This window comes from Lampetra fluviatilis, chromosome 1 (genome assembly GCF_964198595.1).
Source record: "Lampetra fluviatilis chromosome 1, kcLamFluv1.1, whole genome shotgun sequence".
Lineage (NCBI taxonomy): Eukaryota > Metazoa > Chordata > Hyperoartia > Petromyzontiformes > Petromyzontidae > Lampetra > Lampetra fluviatilis.
The window spans coordinates 35,873,950-35,893,312 of NC_136275.1; the positions used below are offsets into that span (position 1 = coordinate 35,873,950).

The 19,363-nt window shown below is 54.5% G+C and overlaps 1 protein-coding gene across 1 annotated transcript; it reads right to left on the reverse strand.

Annotated features, from left to right (window-relative positions):
• Positions 1–1,227: 1,227 nt before the first annotated feature.
• FBXL18 (F-box and leucine rich repeat protein 18) lies at positions 1,228–18,714 on the reverse strand. The gene is made up of 7 exons (XM_078861573.1): positions 18,041–18,714; positions 16,178–16,444; positions 14,969–15,256; positions 12,745–13,794; positions 12,282–12,442; positions 10,922–11,143; positions 1,228–1,405 (listed from the first exon to the last, which is right to left on the reverse strand). The coding sequence occupies exons 1-7, from the start codon at positions 18,245–18,247 to the stop codon at positions 1,249–1,251; spliced, it is 2,352 nt and encodes a 783-aa protein (XP_078717699.1). The 5' UTR covers positions 18,248–18,714; the 3' UTR covers positions 1,228–1,248.
• Between the last annotated feature and the right edge of the window lie 649 nt (positions 18,715–19,363).

The following is a 19,363-nucleotide window of genomic DNA, read 5'->3' on the forward strand; positions in this document are numbered from 1 at the left end:
TTGGGGTTATTATTAGGGGTAAGGTGGTTACAGATTTAGGGGAAAGTTCTACATTTGTTAGGACGAAGTTATGATCCGAGATATGCGAGATATTTTGACAGTCATGTAGGACTTCTCGCTGGAGACTACACAACCAGCATCACCAGGTGTTTCAGAAGAGCTCAGATCTCGCGAAAACAAAAACTATCAACCCCTGAGCTTTTGGTATCACCCGATGATGCCGGTCGGAATCTCCTGCGAAACGTCCTGCGAAACGTTCCAGATGTTTATTGCTCGCTTTTCAATCCTCCGCCAGTTTTGCTGACGAAACGAACCACTGCGGCACCTTTTGTACGGATGTGTTAAACTTCTTTTGCACCGTACGTAGCCAACCGCGCTAATCGGAGGTGCGGGGGAAGGACGATCAACTAAACGCAATAAGCAGTTTTAAAGAATGTAGTTTTCAATCCATTGCCCACGAGGTGACCGCTCGATTTAATTGGCTCTCTCGTTGGGCGGTGAAGAGTATTAGTTAAGAACAAAAAATCTACGTTATACCTCCACGACAATCTAACTCAAAATCAACGAATTACCAATCATTAATGTCGGTGGTAAAAGCCGACGTATGAAATTCATATGAAGACATTAAACAGTACAAACAAAAAAAAGCAAGGTCAAGCAACTTCCCGTAAGTTGCGTAAGTTAGTCTTGAAACATAGCGCGTTTCTGAAAACACATGGAGACAGACCTACTCACAAACGCATGTTGCAGGCTACTTTGTGACACGCAAAAATAATACTGGGGTACAAATAATAATCAGGTGAAGCAATATTCCCGAACATTAGTTCCTCGGTCACACAGATAAATCTCATCGGATGAAAGCGTCTCCTGTATTCTCCGGCACTGGCTCCTGAATCCGGCCAGGTGGCTCAGCGGTCGAGCGAGCGGCTCTCGCCATGGGAAGGCCGCGAGTTCACATCCTGGTTGTGGGCGTTGACTCAGCCCAGCATCCCTCCCTCCGGGGTCGATAAAATCAGTACCACTTTGCGGCGAAATCAACGGCGGTCGTCCAACTGAAAGACTCGCCTTAGGATCGTGCGATGTCCACCACTGGCTCTGCAGGGCTGTACAACACGAGAAATGAGCACGTTGCCTCAGTGCTGATGCCGGCTCCTGAATATTCCCAAATATGTAGCTGCAACACCCATACCCACCCACTGCCACCCATTGCCCCGCACCCCTCCGCCACCCACCCCCCTTCAGCTCTCGTCAGTGCCACAGTCCGGGCGGCTCCTGAGCGACGTGCGAGCGGAAGAGGGTGAAGTCGTCGAGGTGCGAGAGCGGCAGCGAGCGGATCACCTCGCCCAGGAGGTCGTGCATGAGCGGGAAGACGGCGACGCTGAGAGCTGGGCGCGACGGGCACACGCTGCAACAAAGACAAAGATCACCCGTATCGCCTTAACAGACTGGAGGAGCAAGCGCCGTTAGCGAGTAGCGCTTATGAAGGCCGGCACGGCACACGGGAGAGTTGGGTGGCCAACACCGCGCCCGGCCACCTTTGTCTCCCTCGTAGCGATGTTTACACATTGCACCCGGTACTCATTTGAGGCCGAGTCGACCTAAGGGAGGCCCAGGACCGGTTCAGATAATTGTCACTGGTGTTGGCTGCGAGGGGGAATCGAACTCGGCTCGGCGGGTTTGGAGTGCAGCGCGCTAAGCGCTACACTGCCGCTCCCCACATACACACACGTTCACACACACACCGAGCATCTAACCAGACCAAACCCAGCTGCAAAACAACACACACACGTTAACACATCACACACGGCCTGCCCTTGTTGAAATAACACCGCGGGTGTCTCTCAAGTCCAGCGCAAAGCAGACGGCACGTACGTTTTACGGCGGAGATGCGCAGGCCGTATTAACCAGGGCGGCCGCTCGTTTTGAGCGGGGAACTTCACGCAATAAGCGACGAGCGCGCCACCACCAGCACTGCCACGTGGCCTCGCCAGTCAAGGCTCTTCCACCGAGAGCGTGGAACGGGGGGGGGCGGGTGAGCCGGGGGGGGGGGCTTGCAGATGGAGGACAGAGGGAGCCCCGGGCGGGGGAGGGGGGCGCGAGGTTGAGCGAAGAACCGTCTGTCGCGACGTGCGTTTAATCAACATTTGATTGTTTAATCCCAGTCCCAGAGGCCCTCATCTTCCTTCCTAGACTCTAGCAGCCCGCCCCCCCCCCTTGCCAGCCGACATCAGAGCGATCTCCCGCATCCCCCCCCACACACCCACCGCCTGCCGCCCCCACCACCACCGCTGCTTCTTCAGCTATCAGCAGGTCCAGCTGCTGCTGAAGAGGCGCAGGAATTGTCTCTTCCGCAGAGAAGTGTGTTTGTCATTCAAGGAAGGAGGGGGAACAGACGAACAGGGTTGGTGGTGGCAGTCTTGGTTGTGGTGAAGGTTGCCGTGGGGGTGGAGGTTGCTGTGGGGGTGGTGGTAGTTGTTGCTGTGGGGGTGGTCGTTGTGGTGGTGGTGCTGGAGGTTGCAGTGGGGGTGGTGGTTGTTGTTGTAAGGCCGGTGGTGGGGGTTGCTGTGGGGGTGGTTGTTGTTGTGGTGCTGGAGGTTGCCGTGGGGTTGTTGCTGTGGTGGTGGTGCTGGAGGTTGCTGTGGGGGGGGGGGTGATTGCTGTGCTGGAAGTTGTTAATGACAAGGTCATATTTTACTTTGCAGTGTTTAACCATGTGCGGTAAATCTATGGCACTGTCTGTACAGCCTTGAGGCCAAGGTTAAGCACAGGATCTTGTTTTAAATAAAGTACTTTATTCTATTTGTGTAAAATAAGGGGGAGGGGGAACGGTGGCGCAGTGGTTAGCGCATTGCACCAGCATGGTGAAGTATGGTCAGTTAACTCCCAGGACACAGACGCCTTTCATCCAGCAGTGGATTGACAAAGGGCTGTTTTAGCTGTGGGCTTGCACTTCCACAGCTTCGGAGGCAAGGGCTGCTGGAACACGGAGAGATTTGAAAAACTCCCAAACAAGGTTCATCTTCACAGTCAATACGACGTCTGTAACTTGTGCATGTTCTGTTCCGCGTGTTTCTTAGTGTAATTGAAATAAACCAAGGGGCAAACTAAATACAGTACGTGGGTTCACTGTGTTCTCCAGAGTACAGTATCAAGTGAGTATAATTATCATCTGCTACGAGTGTATTTGGGAGTTCGATTATCTCAACCCGGTCCCGGGGGCTCCCCTAGGTCGACTCAGCCTTAAAAATGAGCACCTAGTTTGGTTTGTCAACATTAGCACTGGGGCGTGGTGCTGCCCTTCATAGGTGCTCGCTAAAAGAACTTGCCCCAAACAGTCTGTTGAAGGCTATGGAGGGGGGGCGGGTGTAATCTTTGTCGTATAACTTCATTGACACCAGGCACAAGTTCGTGGCGCGTCTTACTTTCCGGAGCGTCTTATCATCCGGAGAATATACGCCGCGGTCATTTGTGGGTTCGCCGATCGAACCTGGAAAATTGCCGACACACAGATGGGCCTGCCCACCCTCCGGTGTCTCCGCTGGACAACCGCAGCGCGATGTCTCACGCGCTCTGCAAGACAGATGGCGGTGTCGTGTTTACGGTTCACAACAACCAGCAGTATCAAGCGTATGTATGTATCTATCATCAACATCGATCTTAAAGCGACGTAAGGAATTAAACAAAAGACAGACAAAGCGGCGACAAAAACGGGCACCGGCGATCGGTCACGAGGCAGACATCTGTCCTCGTTTAAGAAGAATAAAATCATGAGCGGAAAGACAATCCAGGAGCACAATAGCACGCAAGGAATCATGGGAAAGCTTGGGGCGGCGTGGGGGGGGGGGGCATGGGGTGGGTGAGGGATGGGTGCAGGTAGGCCTCGGCAAGGTAAGGCAAATTACCTTTATTACCGGGTAAAAGGGTAAAGGGTAAAGGTTTCGACATGCCAAGGGGTAGGGTAAAGGTAGCTCAGAAGAATTACCCGGTAGGGCAAGGGTAGGGCGAATAATTACCCGATAAATACAGTACCTTGTTTACCGCTAAAAGTTCCTTGGCACAGTGACGCAGTCCGTGGCCTCCATTTTAAAGTGATGGCGGAGCACATGGAGACGGTCCACGTTCTTGAGGTCGAGGTACTAGAGGACGAGGATGCCAGCAACGGCTTTTTTGGGGTTGCTGCGAACAGCAATCGAAAGAGGCAGCGGTATGCGTTCCCGTGGGAGCACACACACGATTGGATGGAGGGTGATCCGCATGCACAGCAAGGGAAGCGGCAGTGCGTGCACTGCCGCAAGTGGTTTTCCACCCACACGAACGCGTCGGGGTGGAAAGCCCACCTCAAGAAACACAACGTGCTCGCCCCCCAGGCAGCGAGGTCGGGACGTCGGCGTCGGCGAGCCGCCTAATGCAGCAAACGCTGAGCCGGCCAGCAATCCCGGATCGCCTCCTGGTAAAGTTTGAGAACGCAGTGGTGGATTTTGTTATCCAAGGTGCAATCTCTTTGCGAGCCGCCAGCAGCGACAAGTTCAAGACCTTGGTCAACACATTGACGCAGGGATACGAGGGCCCATCGACCCGCACCATCATTCGCAAGATTGTCGAGCATCACGCCATCATGCTGCCCATCGTCGGGGCGTTCTTCTCCAACCTGGACGTCGCCATCTCGCTCACCATCGACGGGTGGGCGAACCGCAACCTGAAGGGATTTTGGATGGTCACGGTGCACTGGATCGACAGCAAATCTGGTGCGTCAAAATCCATGCTGCTGACAATCCTCGATGTGCAGTCCAGAAGGGGTGTCGGCAAGCGCATTGGGGCCGCTCTGCTTGAGCACCTCCAAAGCCTCGGGCACAATATCTCGACCAAGCTGCTCGCTGTCACCAGCGACAATGGCTCCGATGCGAACAGTGCTGTCAAGACGTTGTTCGCTCTGGTCAACGTGGACGCCGGATATGAGCAGTTGCGGGCTTGCCACCATATTCGATGTGCGGATCATTCCGTCCAGATCGGTGTCGTCCAAGTTCTAAAACTGATCAAGTCAACAAATGCCGTACTGCGCAAGGCGCTCGTCAATATCAGGTGCAGCAAGGTCGTCCGGCAGTCGTACCGCCGCGAGGCTGAGATCGCCAAGCTCGCCAGCAAGGAGCCGACGCACCAGGACTCACCGACCAGGTGGCATTCGACGTTTGACATGGGCGACGACGCCATCAAGAAGCGTGTCCCATTGGACATTGTCATGGCGCGCTTCCAGGATGTGATCGGTGTCGGTGCTTTATCTGAACTGCAGTGGGCAAACATCGAGGGCGTGACAGCATTCCTGCGAATGCCGCGCCAGGTCACGGCCTCGTTGTCGGCGGACCACAATTCGACATTGGATCTCGTGCCGGTGACGATGGAGCACATCGTCCGTCATTGCGATCACGGTGAAGCCGCCCTTAAGAGCGATCGATGAGCCCTTGACTGCGACGGGGATGAAGGCTGAACTGGTGCGGTACCGCCACCTACGGGTTCAGGAACCCGCCATTGTGGCATCCTACTTGAATCCACAGCTGCCGAAAACGACAGACCAAGACGAGCTGGCTACACTGAAGGCCACAATCCGCTCTGTCCTGCAGCATCGCTACTCGGACGTGCTCATGATCTCGCCGACGGCAGTTGCTGCCCATATGGAGGAGCGGTGGCTGTTCAGCACCCTGTTCAGCAACGTCGGCAACTCCATAGACGATGGCGATGAAGTCAATCGGTTGCTGAGCATGGGCGTCACGACCGCCAGCGCCTTCATTGACGTAATGCAGTGGTGGTTTCTCCGCAAAGAGCTGCTCCCCGCCCACTACAAGATGGCCTGCGACTACTTGGGAGCGCCGGCGACGTCAACTCCCTGTGAACGTGCGAATAGCGGAGCCGGGCGGGAGTTCACATGCGTTCGCCAGTCGCTGTCAACGACGCTCTTCATAAAGTCCATGTGCTTGCGCTCATGGATCACGGCCGGCTGCCTGAAGGTTCCGTCTAACTGGGCTGGAGCGGCGCAGGATCTTATTGCCTGTCGTCTGTCCAAGGATGATGGCAATGACGAACTTGATCAGGTTGTTGATGAGATCGCCATCGACCAAGACAACTGGGACGAGGAGGTTATGGAGGATGGTGTCGTCGACAGCCTAAACGCCCGATTTGAGAGTATTCTATATGAATAAAGCGTCTTCTTGGTTCTTTCGGTAAAGTCACGTAGAATGAAAATAATAAAATAATAACAATAAAACATAATAAAATAATTCTCACGATGTTTCGGCCACAACGCAAGCAGCCGTCCTCAGGTGAAGACCAGGTCTGTCGGGGAGACAGCGTCTGAATGAAACAGCACCATGCTTGGAGCGTATATTTAATCTGGGAAATGCAGGTATGCGATTAGTACTACTTATGCCCGTGCATTATGCAGGATTAGCAGCATCAAAAGGAGGGGATAGGGGTAGCATTAATAAAGGGAAGGAGTGTTAATAGTATGTAGCTGCAGTAACTAAAACCACCACGTAAACAACTAAAGTATAAACTACATAGTATCATCATTATACTAAATATACTCTACAATAAGCTGAGTTACTAACAGTAAGTAATACATTACAATTCTACGTCGTAAAAAATATAATATGCTTCCATCTAAACTTTATTCTCTTACATCACACGAGTCTACACCGTACTATATACTGCCATAGACAAACCCAACATTAAATTATATACTGTATTGCTATAAACCACACAAACTCCACTCAACATCCTGGCACCAGACAACCTCCACTCTACATCCTGGCACCAGAAAAACTCCACTCTACATCCTGGCACCAGACAAACTCCACACTACATCCTGGCACCAGACAAACTCCACTCAACATCCTGGCACCAGAAAAACTCCACTCTACATCCTGGCACCAGACAAACTCCACTCTACATCCTGGCACTAGACAAACTCCACTCTACATCCTGGCACCAGACAAACTCCACTCTACATCCTGGCACCAGACATACTCCACTCTACATCCTGGCACCATACAAACTCCACTCTACATCCTGGCACCAGACAAACTCCACTCTACATCCTGGCACCAGACAAACTCCACTCTACATCCTGGCACCAGACATACTCCACTCTACATCCTGGCACCAGACAAACTCCACACTAAATCCTGGCACCAGACAAACTCCACTCTACATCCTGGCACCAGACAAACTCCACACTAAATCCTGGCACCAGACAAACTCCACTCTACATCCTGGCACCAGACAAACTCCACTCTACATCCTGGCACCAGACAAACTCCACTCTACATCCTGGCACCAGACAAACTCCACTCTACATCCTGGCACCAGACAAACTCCACTCTACATCCTGGCACCAGACAAACTCCACTTTACATCCTGGCACCAGACAAACTCCACTCTACATCCTGGCACCAGACAAACTCCACTCTACATCCTGGCACCAGACATACTCCACTCTACATCCTGGCACCAGACAAACTCCACACTAAATCCTGGCACCAGACAAACTCCACTCTACATCCTGGCACCAGACAAACTCCACACTAAATCCTGGCACCAGACAAACTCCACTCTACATCCTGGCACCAGACAAACTCCACTCTACATCCTGGCACCAGACAAACTCCACTCTACATCCTGGCACCAGACAAACTCCACTCTACATCCTGGCACCAGACAAACTCCACTCTACATCCTGGCACCAGACAAACTCCACTTTACATCCTGGCACCAGACAAACTCCACTCTACATCCTGGCACCAGACAAACTCCACTCTACATCCTGGCGCCAGACAAACTCCACTCTACATCCTGGCACCAGACAAACTCCACTCTACATCCTGTCACCAGACAAACTCAACTCTACATCCTGGCACCAGACAAACTCCACTCTACATCCTGGCACCAGACAAACTCCACTCTACATCCTGGAACCAGACAAACTCCACTCAACATCCTGGCACCAGACAAACTCCACTCTACATCCTGGCACCAGACAAACTCCACTCAACATCCTGGAACCAGACAAACTCCACACTACATCCTGGAACCAGACAAACTCCACTCTACATCCTGGCGCCAGACAAACTCCACTCTACATCCTGGCACCAGACAAACTCCACTCTACATCCTGTCACCAGACAAACTCCACTCTACATCCTGGCACCAGACAAACTCCACTGTACATCCTGGCACCAGACAAACTCCACTCTACATCCTGGAACCAGACAAACTCCACTCAACATCCTGGCACCAGACAAACTCCACTCTACATCCTGGCACCAGACAAACTCCACTCAACATCCTGGAACCAGACAAACTCCACTCTACATCCTGGCACCAGACAAACTCCACTCTACATCCTTCACTATACAATTATGATACTATATATTACTTTGTACATTATATTAAGCATATGATTTATACTATTTGTTATTATACACTGTGCCATATACAGCAGTGTGATATACATTAGGGTGGGTAGAATAATACATAGTGTAATATTACAATGTATAAGGTACAGGGTGGTTTATAGCAATACAGTATATAATTGAATGTTGGGTTTGTTTATGGCAGTATATAGTACGGTGTAGACTCGTGTGATGTAAGAGAATAAAGTTTAGATGGAAGCATATTATCTTTTTTACGACGTAGAATTGTAATGTATTACTTACTGTTAGTAACTCATGTTATTGTAGAGTATATTTAATATACTGATGATACTATGTAGTTTATACTTTAGTTGTTTACGTGGTGGTTTTAGTTACTGCAGCTACATACTATTAACACTCCTTCCCTTTATTAATGCTACCCCTATCCCCTCCTTTTGATGCTGCTAATCCTGCATAATGCACGGGCATAAGTAGTACTAATCACATACCTGCATTTCCCATATCCCCTCCCTTTGATGCTGCTAATCCTGCATAATGCACGGGCATAAGTAGTACTAATCACATACCTGCATTTCCAATAAATATGCTAAATTCCTCTTGATATGCAAATTATTTTGTCAAGGCGCCCTTCCCCCCCCCCCTTCAAACCCAGATTAAATATACGCTCCAAGCATGGTGCTGTTTCATTCAGACGCTGTCTCCGCGACAGACCTGGTCTTCACCTGAGGACGGCTGCTTGCATTGTGGCCGAAACGTCGTGAGAATTATTTTATTATGTTTTATTTTTATTATTTTATTATTTCCATTCTACGTGACTTTACAGAAAGAACCAAGAAGATGAATCCCTGCAGTCACGAAAGATTTAAATCAAAAATGAATAAAGCGCTCTAACTAACTGACATTTATCGTAAAAAAAAATTGCCATGTTTTTTACCCCAGTAATTACCCTGTAATTGCGAAATTTGTATGGGATAAGGGTAAAAGGTAAGGTAAAGGTAGGCTCGTTCTTTTTTTACTTTTACCTTACCTGCTAAAGGGTAAAAGGTAAGGGTAGCGCGATTGTATTGTGGTAAGGTAAAAGGTAGGGTAAAGTTTCTCTTGTTTTTTTTACCGTTTAACTTTTACCTTACCTTGCCGAGGCCTAGGTGCAGGGGTGGGTGGACGGGAGATGCAGGTGACGAGGAGCAAGGGATGGTGGTGGCAGTTGGTGGGGGACGATCGTGGTACGTGGCGGTATCAGGGGTCTTTGCAGGAAAAATGGGGTACCGGGAGGTGGGGGGAGATGGGGAAGTGGGGGTAGGGAGCGGGGTGGGGGCTTGAGTGTAAGAGTCAGGGAGGGGGGGGTTGCAGAGATGGGGGAAGGGAGTGCTGTAGCAGGGCGGGGGAGCGGAGTTGGGGGCGGGCAGTATCTGCATCCTGTCCCAGACTGAGCTTGGGGCGCTGGCTTATCTCTCGCCAGCCACATGACGCTGTTGTTGACACAGCATTGTGGTGTCGGTGGTGGATGGGAGAGTAATGGTGGTAGTGGAGACAGTGCTGGTAGTGGTAAACAGGGTGGTGGTGGTCGTGGTGGTGGTAGCGGAGATGGGGGTGGCTGGTGGTGGTGAAGATCGTGGTAGTGGTGGTAGCAAGTGTCGTCTTGGTGGAGATGGGGGTGGTAGTGATGAAGATGGGGGTGGTTGATGGTGATGGGGGTCGTGGTGATGCAGATTGTGGTGGTAGTGGTGATGGTGGGGCGGGTGGTGGTGATGGTGGGGTGGGTGGTGGTGGTAATGGCAGTTTTTCTAGTGGAGGATGTTATGACCAAGGCCACGTTTCTTTTTACCGTTGTATTGTCAGTAAATCTACAGCAGTGTTTGTGTGGCCTTGAGAGAAACAATTCGTGAATTCTCGGCCCACAAGACTCGTGCAGCCACGTATAGCATTTATGGTTGTTGCGGCTTTCCCAAATTCTAATTCACCAACTCCAAAGCATTCCCATCGTCCATTGGGATCACGCACACAGCAGCGATCACCGCCCCCCCTAACGGCAGACGAAGCCCGCTTGCCGGCCAGGTGCCGAGTCACCTTGTGCCACACAGGGACAGCTGCAACTGGGGGTGCGACCTTTGAAATGTGTTGATATGTGAGATGTAATGCACTCCGAGATGATGCCCCCCTGGCATATAGGAGGGCGGTACATCGAAAACAAAATCGTTATCATCTCTGCCATCGTTATTACGACAATCAACATTACCCTCATCATCATTATCTGTCGTCATCACCCACTTACCCACCCACTCAATCACTCACCGACCCACTCAATCACCCTCCCACCCACTGAATGACTCACTCACAAACCCACCAACCCACTCACCAACCCAGCCACTCACCCACCCATTCATTCATTATTATTGCAGTCAATCATCGTCGCTATAGTTATCTTGTCATCACATTATCGTCATCATCACCGCCACCACCACTACCACCGGCAGCCCCTGCCTCCTCCTCACTCTCACCTCCTCATGATGGCCTTCTGCAGCTCCTTGCAGGTGACGCGCGTGTCGCCCATGAAGAAGTGGCACACGACGAGGTGGGGCGAGGCGGCGACGAAGTGGAGGGCGACGTCGGGCTCGGGCAGTCCGCCCCCGCGCGACACCACGCACAGCCGTTGCAGCTCGGGGCAGCGCAGGAGCGCCCGGAAAAACGTGGCGCCCGCACTCACGTACGGCTGCTCCAGCCTGCGTCGGAGACAAGGGTGGGTGGGTGTGGGTGGGTGTGTGTGGGGCTAGGTGGGTGTGTGGGGGTGGAGGTGCGCTACGAACCCGGCGATCCAGGTGCGATTTCTACTCATGGCCACCACGAGTGACGATTATCTGAACCAGTCCTGGGCCTGCCCGAGGTCCACACGGCCTGAAATGAGTACCTGGTGCAGTGTGTAAACATCGCCACTGGGGAGACAAAGGCGGCCGGGCGTGGTCCTTACCACCCATCCCCTCGTGCACTGTTCCTGGCCTTCATGGGAGTTCTCGCGAACAGCACTTGCCCCAACAGTCTGTCAATGCTGTACGAGGGATCTTTGTCTCTATTGGATGCGTCGGAAGGCGTATGGGTGGATGGCGGTCCTCGGCATCACCGTTTGCGTTGCAGTCGCACGATCGTCAAGGTAATTTGTTATAAACGGCCGTCTCCCGAAAGGCTCACGCCTGCAGACGGACGCCATAAGACGCCACGCCCGGTGGCCCATTACCGCCCTACGGCCGCTTTTCCGCTTGGGCACCCGTGCCGAACCGAGCCAGGGCCATTTTTTTCAGTGCCGTGACGTGCCGATCCCCGACGACAGAAACGTTCAGGTCGAGGATTTTAATGGATCGCAGCGGCGGTGGCCTTTATCGCGTCACTGGCCCGAAAAGACTCGCACCGACGCCAACAGACTCGCACAGAGACCCATTGACCCGCGTAGTCCAACAGACTCGCAAAGGCCAACAGACTCACTTATAGGCCAATAGACTCAGAGGTGCATACACCCACAGAGGCTTATAGACTCATACAAAGGCCTATAGACTCGTACAGAGTCCCGCAGACTCTCACAGAGGCCCACAGAGTCTCGCAGAGGCCCTGCGATAAGGATTTAAGACTGTGCATGTGTGGGGGTTTAAGTTGCAGGCAGAGCTGCCCAGAGGTTTCTTGCGGCCTGGGGGAGAATGGCGCGCGGGCTCGCTCATCCCCTCATCCCCCAGGTCCATTGTGGGGTCCGGAGCAAATATCCCCTGTTGTGCACCCTGGCGGCGCTGTTTGCAGGGGCAATATCATCGTCGTCATCGTCGTGATCGTCGTGATCGTCATCGTAGCCGATCGTACGCTTGGGGGGGAACTCACCGAAAGCTGTGCAGCCTCTGGCACAGCGCCAGCGCCTGGCACAGCGCTGGCAGGTACGTGGCGTGCGCAGGTTTGCCGATGTTCGCCAGGGACAGCTCCTGCAGGTGCCGGCAGCCCCGAGCGAGTGCCACCAGCCCGGTGCCCGTCACCACCTCGGGTGCCTGCCGGGGCAAGGTCGGTGGGGGCACAGGCAAGCCGAAGGTGGTTCCCGTTGTCGTTCGAGCGATCCGTTGGGATCTTAGTTGGAAATTGGGTGAGCGAACCCAACTGGCACTCGCTTGCTTGCTCCCCTATTTACTAATTCGCTTCTTCACTCACTCACCTGATGACTGACCTACTCGCCCACCCACCCATTCATTCGCACACCGACCGACCAATCCCATCATTTGCTCACTCGCTCACACGTCAGCCAGGAACCGGCTGCCCCGCCAGCCGGGCGCCACCCCTCGCCCCCCCCGGGTACCTGCGCCACCGTGAGCCGGCGGAGGTTCGGTAGCTGCCCGATGAGCGCCATCTCTGCATCCCCGAACGCCGTGCCGTGCCCGCAGTGCCGCACTTGCTGGTTGGCCATTTCGAACCGCGGCAAAGCCGACACGAAGTTCGACGACACCAGCTCCAACTCGCGCAGCTGCGGCAGCCGCGACACCAATCCGGCAAACGGGCCGGCGTCGGCGGGGTCACCGCCGACGCCGAGTAACGCAACCGCCGGTGCCTCCGCCGCCGTCAGCGGCGCAGTCCTCATGACCCGCATCTTCTTGTCAAATCCGCGCGCCGGCATCTCCGGCGCCGCCCTCGGCGGTTCCGCCCGTTGTTCCGCCGATCCCGCGGCGTCTCCACCGGATCGCAGACTCGGGCCGCGCCGGCGCACGTACGCCGCCGGCGCCCGCCCACCAGCGGGCGCATGCCCCGCCGGGGAGCTCGACGACACGGCGCACAGCGGCAACGCGAGCGAGCGCAGGCGGCGCAGGCGGGACAGCGCCCGGCACAGCTGCCCGGGCGCCGGCGGCGACAGCGGCAGGTGGACGTGGGCGCCGGCCAGGTTGAGGCTGCGCAGGCTCCGGCGGCACACGCGCGTCAGCGCGTCCAGGAAGGCCACGGAGGCCTGCTCCGGGCGCTGGACCCCGAAACGGCCGAACGCAAAACCACTCAGGTTGAGCGTCACCAACGAGCGGGCCGGGCTGGCGGCATTGCCGTCGCCGTCGTCATCGTCGTCGCCGTGGCCCTCGTCGTCACGATCGGCGGCGCGAGCTCCGTCATCGCCGTCACCGCGGGCGGGGCCTGGCGCCGGCAGGGCGAGCATGTGCGCCAGGTCGAGGCTGCGCAGCGAGCAGCGCGGGAGGATGAGGTGGCGGGGCCGGCGCAGGCGGACGGAGCGCAGCGCCGAGCCCTCGGCGAGCCAGGAGCGCGGCAGCTGCAACGACGCGAGGTCGTCGCTCTCGGCCACCGCCGACAGGAAGCCCGACATCCACGGAGTGAGCTCCGGGAAGCCGCAGGGCACCGACAGCACGAACGTCTGTCCAGAGAGAGGGGTTGCATATCGTCCATCGTCAGCATCGTCGTCATCGTCATTAGCCAAGATCCATCTACTTCTGAATTACACCTCCGAGAATTAACGTATAGGTCACGTGACGAACGAAATTGCTGCCCCCTACTGTGTCAATTGGAATAGATCTCAGACGTAGCTCTGCGATATCTTCTTCCGCGGGTCATTCTATAACAATGAGGGGGGTCATTGTTTTTTTACCCTTCTATCTGGCAACAAAACTGACACCTTTTTACAAGGAGTCATGTTTGCATAGACCACAATACCTGCAGTCATAATGCACAGACAGCTTTCCTTAGAGCCTAGTCATCTGGTCCAACCCATGTGAGACTAGGCTCTAAGGAAAGCTGTCTCGGGTGTGGACCAATCAACTTCAAGGACAGTGCACATTATCAGAGTTATGTTTTTTGTTTGCTTTATGACTGCAGGTATTGTGGTCTATGCAAACATGACTCCTTGTAAAAAGGTGTCAGTTTTGTTGCCAGATAAAAGGGTAAAAAACCAATTATCATATTTTTACTGGCAAATGAGGTTCCCATGGAATGAGGGGGGTCGTGGCCGGGGGATCCAATTGGGCTATCGCCGTCTCGTGAAGACGCGTGGCGATACGGCACTCTGCTCTGCCTGCAATTCATAACCCACCGAGAGAGAGAGCACGAACGGAACAGTGAAGGAGTCACCTCCCAATCACAGATGATGTGGTGGAGGGGGGGAGGGGGGGGGCGGAAGAGGGTAGCAGTGGAAGAGTGACCGAGTGAACAACGGCTGGCTACGGAGGGATGGCAGCTGCAGAACAGGGGCTGACACCTTCCAATTTACTGGTGAGGGCGGGAATGGGGCCAGAGGGCTGAGAGGCGGTGGGGTGGTGGGGTGGTGGGGTGGTGGCGTGGTGGTGGGGGGTGGGTGGGTGGGTGGCGGGGTGGTGGGGGGTGGGTGGGTGGTGGGGTGGTGGTGGGTGGTGGGGGGTGGGTGGTGGTGGGTGGTGGGGTGGTGGTGGGTGGTGGGTGGTGGTGGGTGGTGGGGGGTGAGTGGTGGTGGGTGGTGGTGGATGGGTTGTGGGGTGTGGGTGGTGGTGGGTGGTGGGTGGTGGGGGGTGGTGGGGTGGTGGTGGGGGAGAGCGTGAGTTCGCTCGCCGTGCCACTACCTCGATGCCGCTGGGCGGGCGCGACGGCAGCGACGAGAGGTAGATGCGCGCCACGTCCTGGTTGCTGAAGCCGGGCGCCAGCCGCACGGCGAACACGCGCAGGTGCCGGTAGCACGGTATGTTGCTCTGGCCCACCATGAGCTGCGCGGGGGGCAGCGCCCCCCCGACCTCGTCGCAGTCGGGGATCTCGAGGCGCAGTAGCAGGGTGCGCACGGCGACGCAGCACGGCACCACGCCGTACGACGGCGTCAGCAGGGTCTGGCGCAGCTCGGTGATGCGCGCCAACGCCTGCCGGCGGCGGTGGTGAGATCGCGAGGGGGAAGATGTGCGAGAGAGGTGTGAGAGCGTGCGTGAGGTTTCGTGCGGCGCGCTGATCTAACAGTGAAGTGCAAAGCTCAAAAGTGATTTCCTGCTGGAATCGGCGGCAAGGAGGTGTTAGCTTCTTGTTTACAGCCCTTAGCCGCTGGTGGAATTTCCACTTGACTATGACGGGGGTGAGCCTATCCCCCCGACAAAGTAGTACCTATTTTATCGACCATGGAGGAAGAGACACTGGGCTCAGTCAACTCGCGACCTTTTCCTATTGTGAGCCACTCGCTCTACCGCCGGAAGCACCTGGCCGGTTCTGGGCCAGCCGATTATTCAGAACGACGACAAAAACAACGATGGAAAATAAAACCGGAATTTGCGCAGCGCTAATGACTATAAAAACTATGAACATTTTTTATTTTACCAGGTAAGGCCCACTGAGCTATATAGCTCTTTTTCAGAAGTGACCTGGACATCACAAATAACGAACGTTATAGCAGCGAAATACTCTAAAAGCATGTTACTAAATGTGGAGGGAAAAACCGGAGGACCCGGAATAAAATCCACGCGACCATGGAGAGAGAAAGAGACATGCAAACTCCAAATATACAGCCGGCGTCAGGGTCGGGATCGAACCCACGACCTCCTGCAGAAAACGTCTCGCCACAGCGACGCCCCAAACAAACCTAAACGCTAAACAACACAACGGCGGATCGGCGCAACCTCGGCACCACACCGGTGCGGAAAAAAACGTGGCGGTGCTGGACGGGGCCCGTCCACTTATGGCCACCAAAGTGGGGGGGGGGGGTGGGGTGGGGGGGTGGGGGGAAGTGGGGGGGTGGGGGGGTGTGGGGGGTGGCGGAGGCAACCACGACAACAACGGCGACGACCGCTACCCACCGCGCGGGCCTCCGCTCCGAGCTGCGCAGTGCCGAAGCCCGGGCGCACGTCGATGGCGAGCGAGGCAAGCGCCGGGGCACCGCCGAGGATGCGGTCCAGACGCGTCGCGGTGAGAGCGCAGCCCGTCACGTCCAGCCGCACCAGTGAGCGGCAGCGGCACACCGCGTCCAGCACATTCGCCGACAGCCAGTAGCAGCCGCCCAGGTCGAGGTTCTGCACGCCCGGGCGCGCGCACTCCAAGATCTCGCGGACGTCTTGATCGGTCACCTGGTCCCGGGTGGGTGGGTGGGAGGGGGTCGACGGGAACAGCAGAGAGAAGGGACGTGGTGGTGATGTGTTTCTTATACTCATAGCACTATCAATGTTTTGTTTTTCTATACGTAGGCTTTCCCGTTCAAAACCGTCATTCGGAATTGGTTTCTTTTGGGTTATACATTTTCAAGCCTAACGCTCCACCATCCAGTGACAGATCCAATCAAATCATGTTGTTATGTCATGGGAAAATATGTCACATTGGTTTGGTTCATAAACAAAACCGGAGGAGGAATGTTGGAAAAGCAAGGAAATATGTTGACAATATTTTATACGATGCTTCGCTGGAGATTACAACCAGCAAGATCAATGGAGCTTTGTTAACACTCGATGTATAAATAGGGGACTGCAGAGCTTGGCAGTTATTGGCACCGGCTCGCCACCTGGCTGGATGACAGCAAGTGGCAAATTGTTACTTACTTTGTGTGTTATACAGAAGTTTTGTGGGTTCCATCCCGAGTTTGCATGTTCTCCCCCCTTGGCTGCGTGGATTTCTCAGTTGTTTTCCCTCCACACTTAGAATCAACACGCGTTCAGAGAGTGTTTGACTGCTATACATTTCCACGTGATAAGCCACTTTGTTGAGCGATGATTTGTTGCCAGGCCGCTTCTGACAAAAAGCTACATAGCTCGTAAGCAATTGCGAGAAGCAATTTGCATAAACGATAACACAATATATCTGTCAAAAAAACCCACATTCTCTTATTTTTATATTGTCCATGCTGGTTCGATCTCCTGGCGTGGCGGTCGGGACAAAAAATGTCCACGCTTCCCAAATTCCCCGCGCGCCTCCGTCTCCCGCCTCTCCCAAGATGCACGGCCAACGAGGGCAGAGCCGGCCACGTCGCCTCCAGACGGGGGCTCTCTGGAGCCGGCAGTAGGGCGGGCAAGGAATTGCAGAGCTGCGCCTTTGGCTTAGCCGAGGACATTTCACGAAGCGATGGACGCAACCGGGGAAAGGTGGGCCAGGGCTTGTGAGTCGGGACTTATCGGCGTGTGGCAGTACCACCAGAGCACATGCAACCTAACAATAATCCTACATTATTGCACCATATATTCCTCGAATTCCATAAAGATATATTTTTTTTATATACGGTATATAATGGAAGTAAAAATGTTTTCATGCACATGGAAAATGAAGACGAGGTACAGCTGTTTCGTATTGAAACTAATAACTCAAGTGGGTTACAACAAGTCAAGACCAGCGGGGCACGGCCGTGAAATGTCACCAGGCGGTGGTGGTGGCAGTGGCAATGGCGGTGGTGGCGGTGATGATGGTGGTGGTGATGATGATGGTGGTGATGGTGGTGATGATGATGGTGGTGATGATGGTGATGATGATGGTAGTGATGATGGTAGTGATGATGGTGGTGGTGACGGGTGATGGTGGCGGCGGTGATGATGGTGGTGGTGATAAAGGTGGTGGCAGTGGCGATGATGGTGGTGGCGATGATGATGGTGGCGGTGAGGGTGATGGTGGCAGTGGTGCCAGTGATGGTGGTGCCCGTGGTGGTGCACAACGGCCCCCGCGAGTAGCCTGCACGCCCAAACCTGGTAGACTCCGCTCAGCTTGATGTCGGCGAGGAGGCTGCGGTCCACGCTGAGAGCCCGGAGCTTCTGGTTGACCTTCCTCACGCTGCCCAGGAGGTCGGGGCAGGGCACGAAGCTGAGCACGTGCAGCAGCACCTCGTCGCTGAGCCCCATGAGCGATGGACCCTCGCTGCTGCTGCAGCTGCGACCTGGGATGTCCACTTCCATTACAAACCACAACCGTGATCACCACCACCACGGGGGGGTGAAAGGTGGATCGCTCGATTGCTCGCTTGACGTCGAGTTTGTGGTGACCTCCCCCTGGGGACACCGATCACCGATTTCGCACCTCCGATCGGCACGGTTGCCTACGTACGGCGCCAAAGAAGTTCAACGTTACGCGCTGGGGTGCCTGCCGTCTCTTCCAGGGCTTCTCCTCTCTCCACGTCTCTGCCTGGATCTCCCCGCGTCGATCACACCTCTTCTCTCCCCGTGTCTCCCGACATCCCTGCCGCTCTCCCCTATCGACCGTCTCTCCACTTGTCTCTCCTCCCTGCGTCTCTCCCTCCTCTCTCCCCGTATCTCTATGTCTCCCCGTCTCTCTCTCTCTGTCTCTCCGTCTCTCCCTCCTCTCTCCACGTCTCTCTCTCTCTCTCCCCGTATCTCTGTCCCCCCGTCTCTCCCCGTCTCTCCACTCTCCGATCAGCTGTTCCAGCCACGCGGGTTTTTTGTGCCGTCAACTACTTCCGAGACGCAGGTGACGTCACGACCCGCGAGGGGTCGTCACCGCGAGCCGAGCATTCGCGAGCGCTTCGCTCGCCACCACCAAGGGTGGGGGAAAAAAACTATTTAGTTTTTTGGTAAATTGTATTGGGTTATTGGTTTTATTTATTTAAAAAGATTGAGTTTTTTCGGCAAATTTTATTGGGTTATTGGTTTTATTAAAAAAAAAATATTTAGTTTTTTTTGGCAAATTGTATTGGGTTATTGGTTTTATTAAAAAAACTATTTAGTTTTTTCGGCAAATTTTATTGGGTTATTGGTTTTATTTATTAAAAAAAGATGTCGAAAAAAAAACACGGTTTTAATCCGGCAAGTCAAGTTGTCGTCAATCGGCGGCAGAGTCATCGGATTCGCTGTCCTCTTCGATTACCTCGATCGCGCCGTGGAAGAAGTCGTGAATGTTGCTCTCGATGAAGACGGCCTTCTCCACCGACGCCACGCTCGGGCTGCACCTCCTCAGATCGGAGTGAGCGAAGGCCGTGATGGAGAAGAAGTTCCTCTCGGATGCGGCGCTGGACGTGGCGATGCTGGACAGTTCCACGGCGAATGTGGGCCACTCAC

Excerpts from the sequence above, each read along its gene's own strand:
- FBXL18 (XM_078861573.1), bottom strand. The coding sequence starts at position 18,247 with ATGGAAGTGGACATCCCAGGTCGCAGCTGCAGCAGCAGCGAGGGTCCA. Across the intron at positions 16,445-18,040 it reads AGCTGAGCGGAGTCTACCAG|GTGACCGATCAAGACGTCCG; the intron begins GTTTGGGCGTGC and ends ACCCGGGACCAG. Across the intron at positions 11,144-12,281 it reads CAGAGGCTGCACAGCTTTCG|GCTGGAGCAGCCGTACGTGA; the intron begins GTGAGTTCCCCC and ends TCTCCGACGCAG.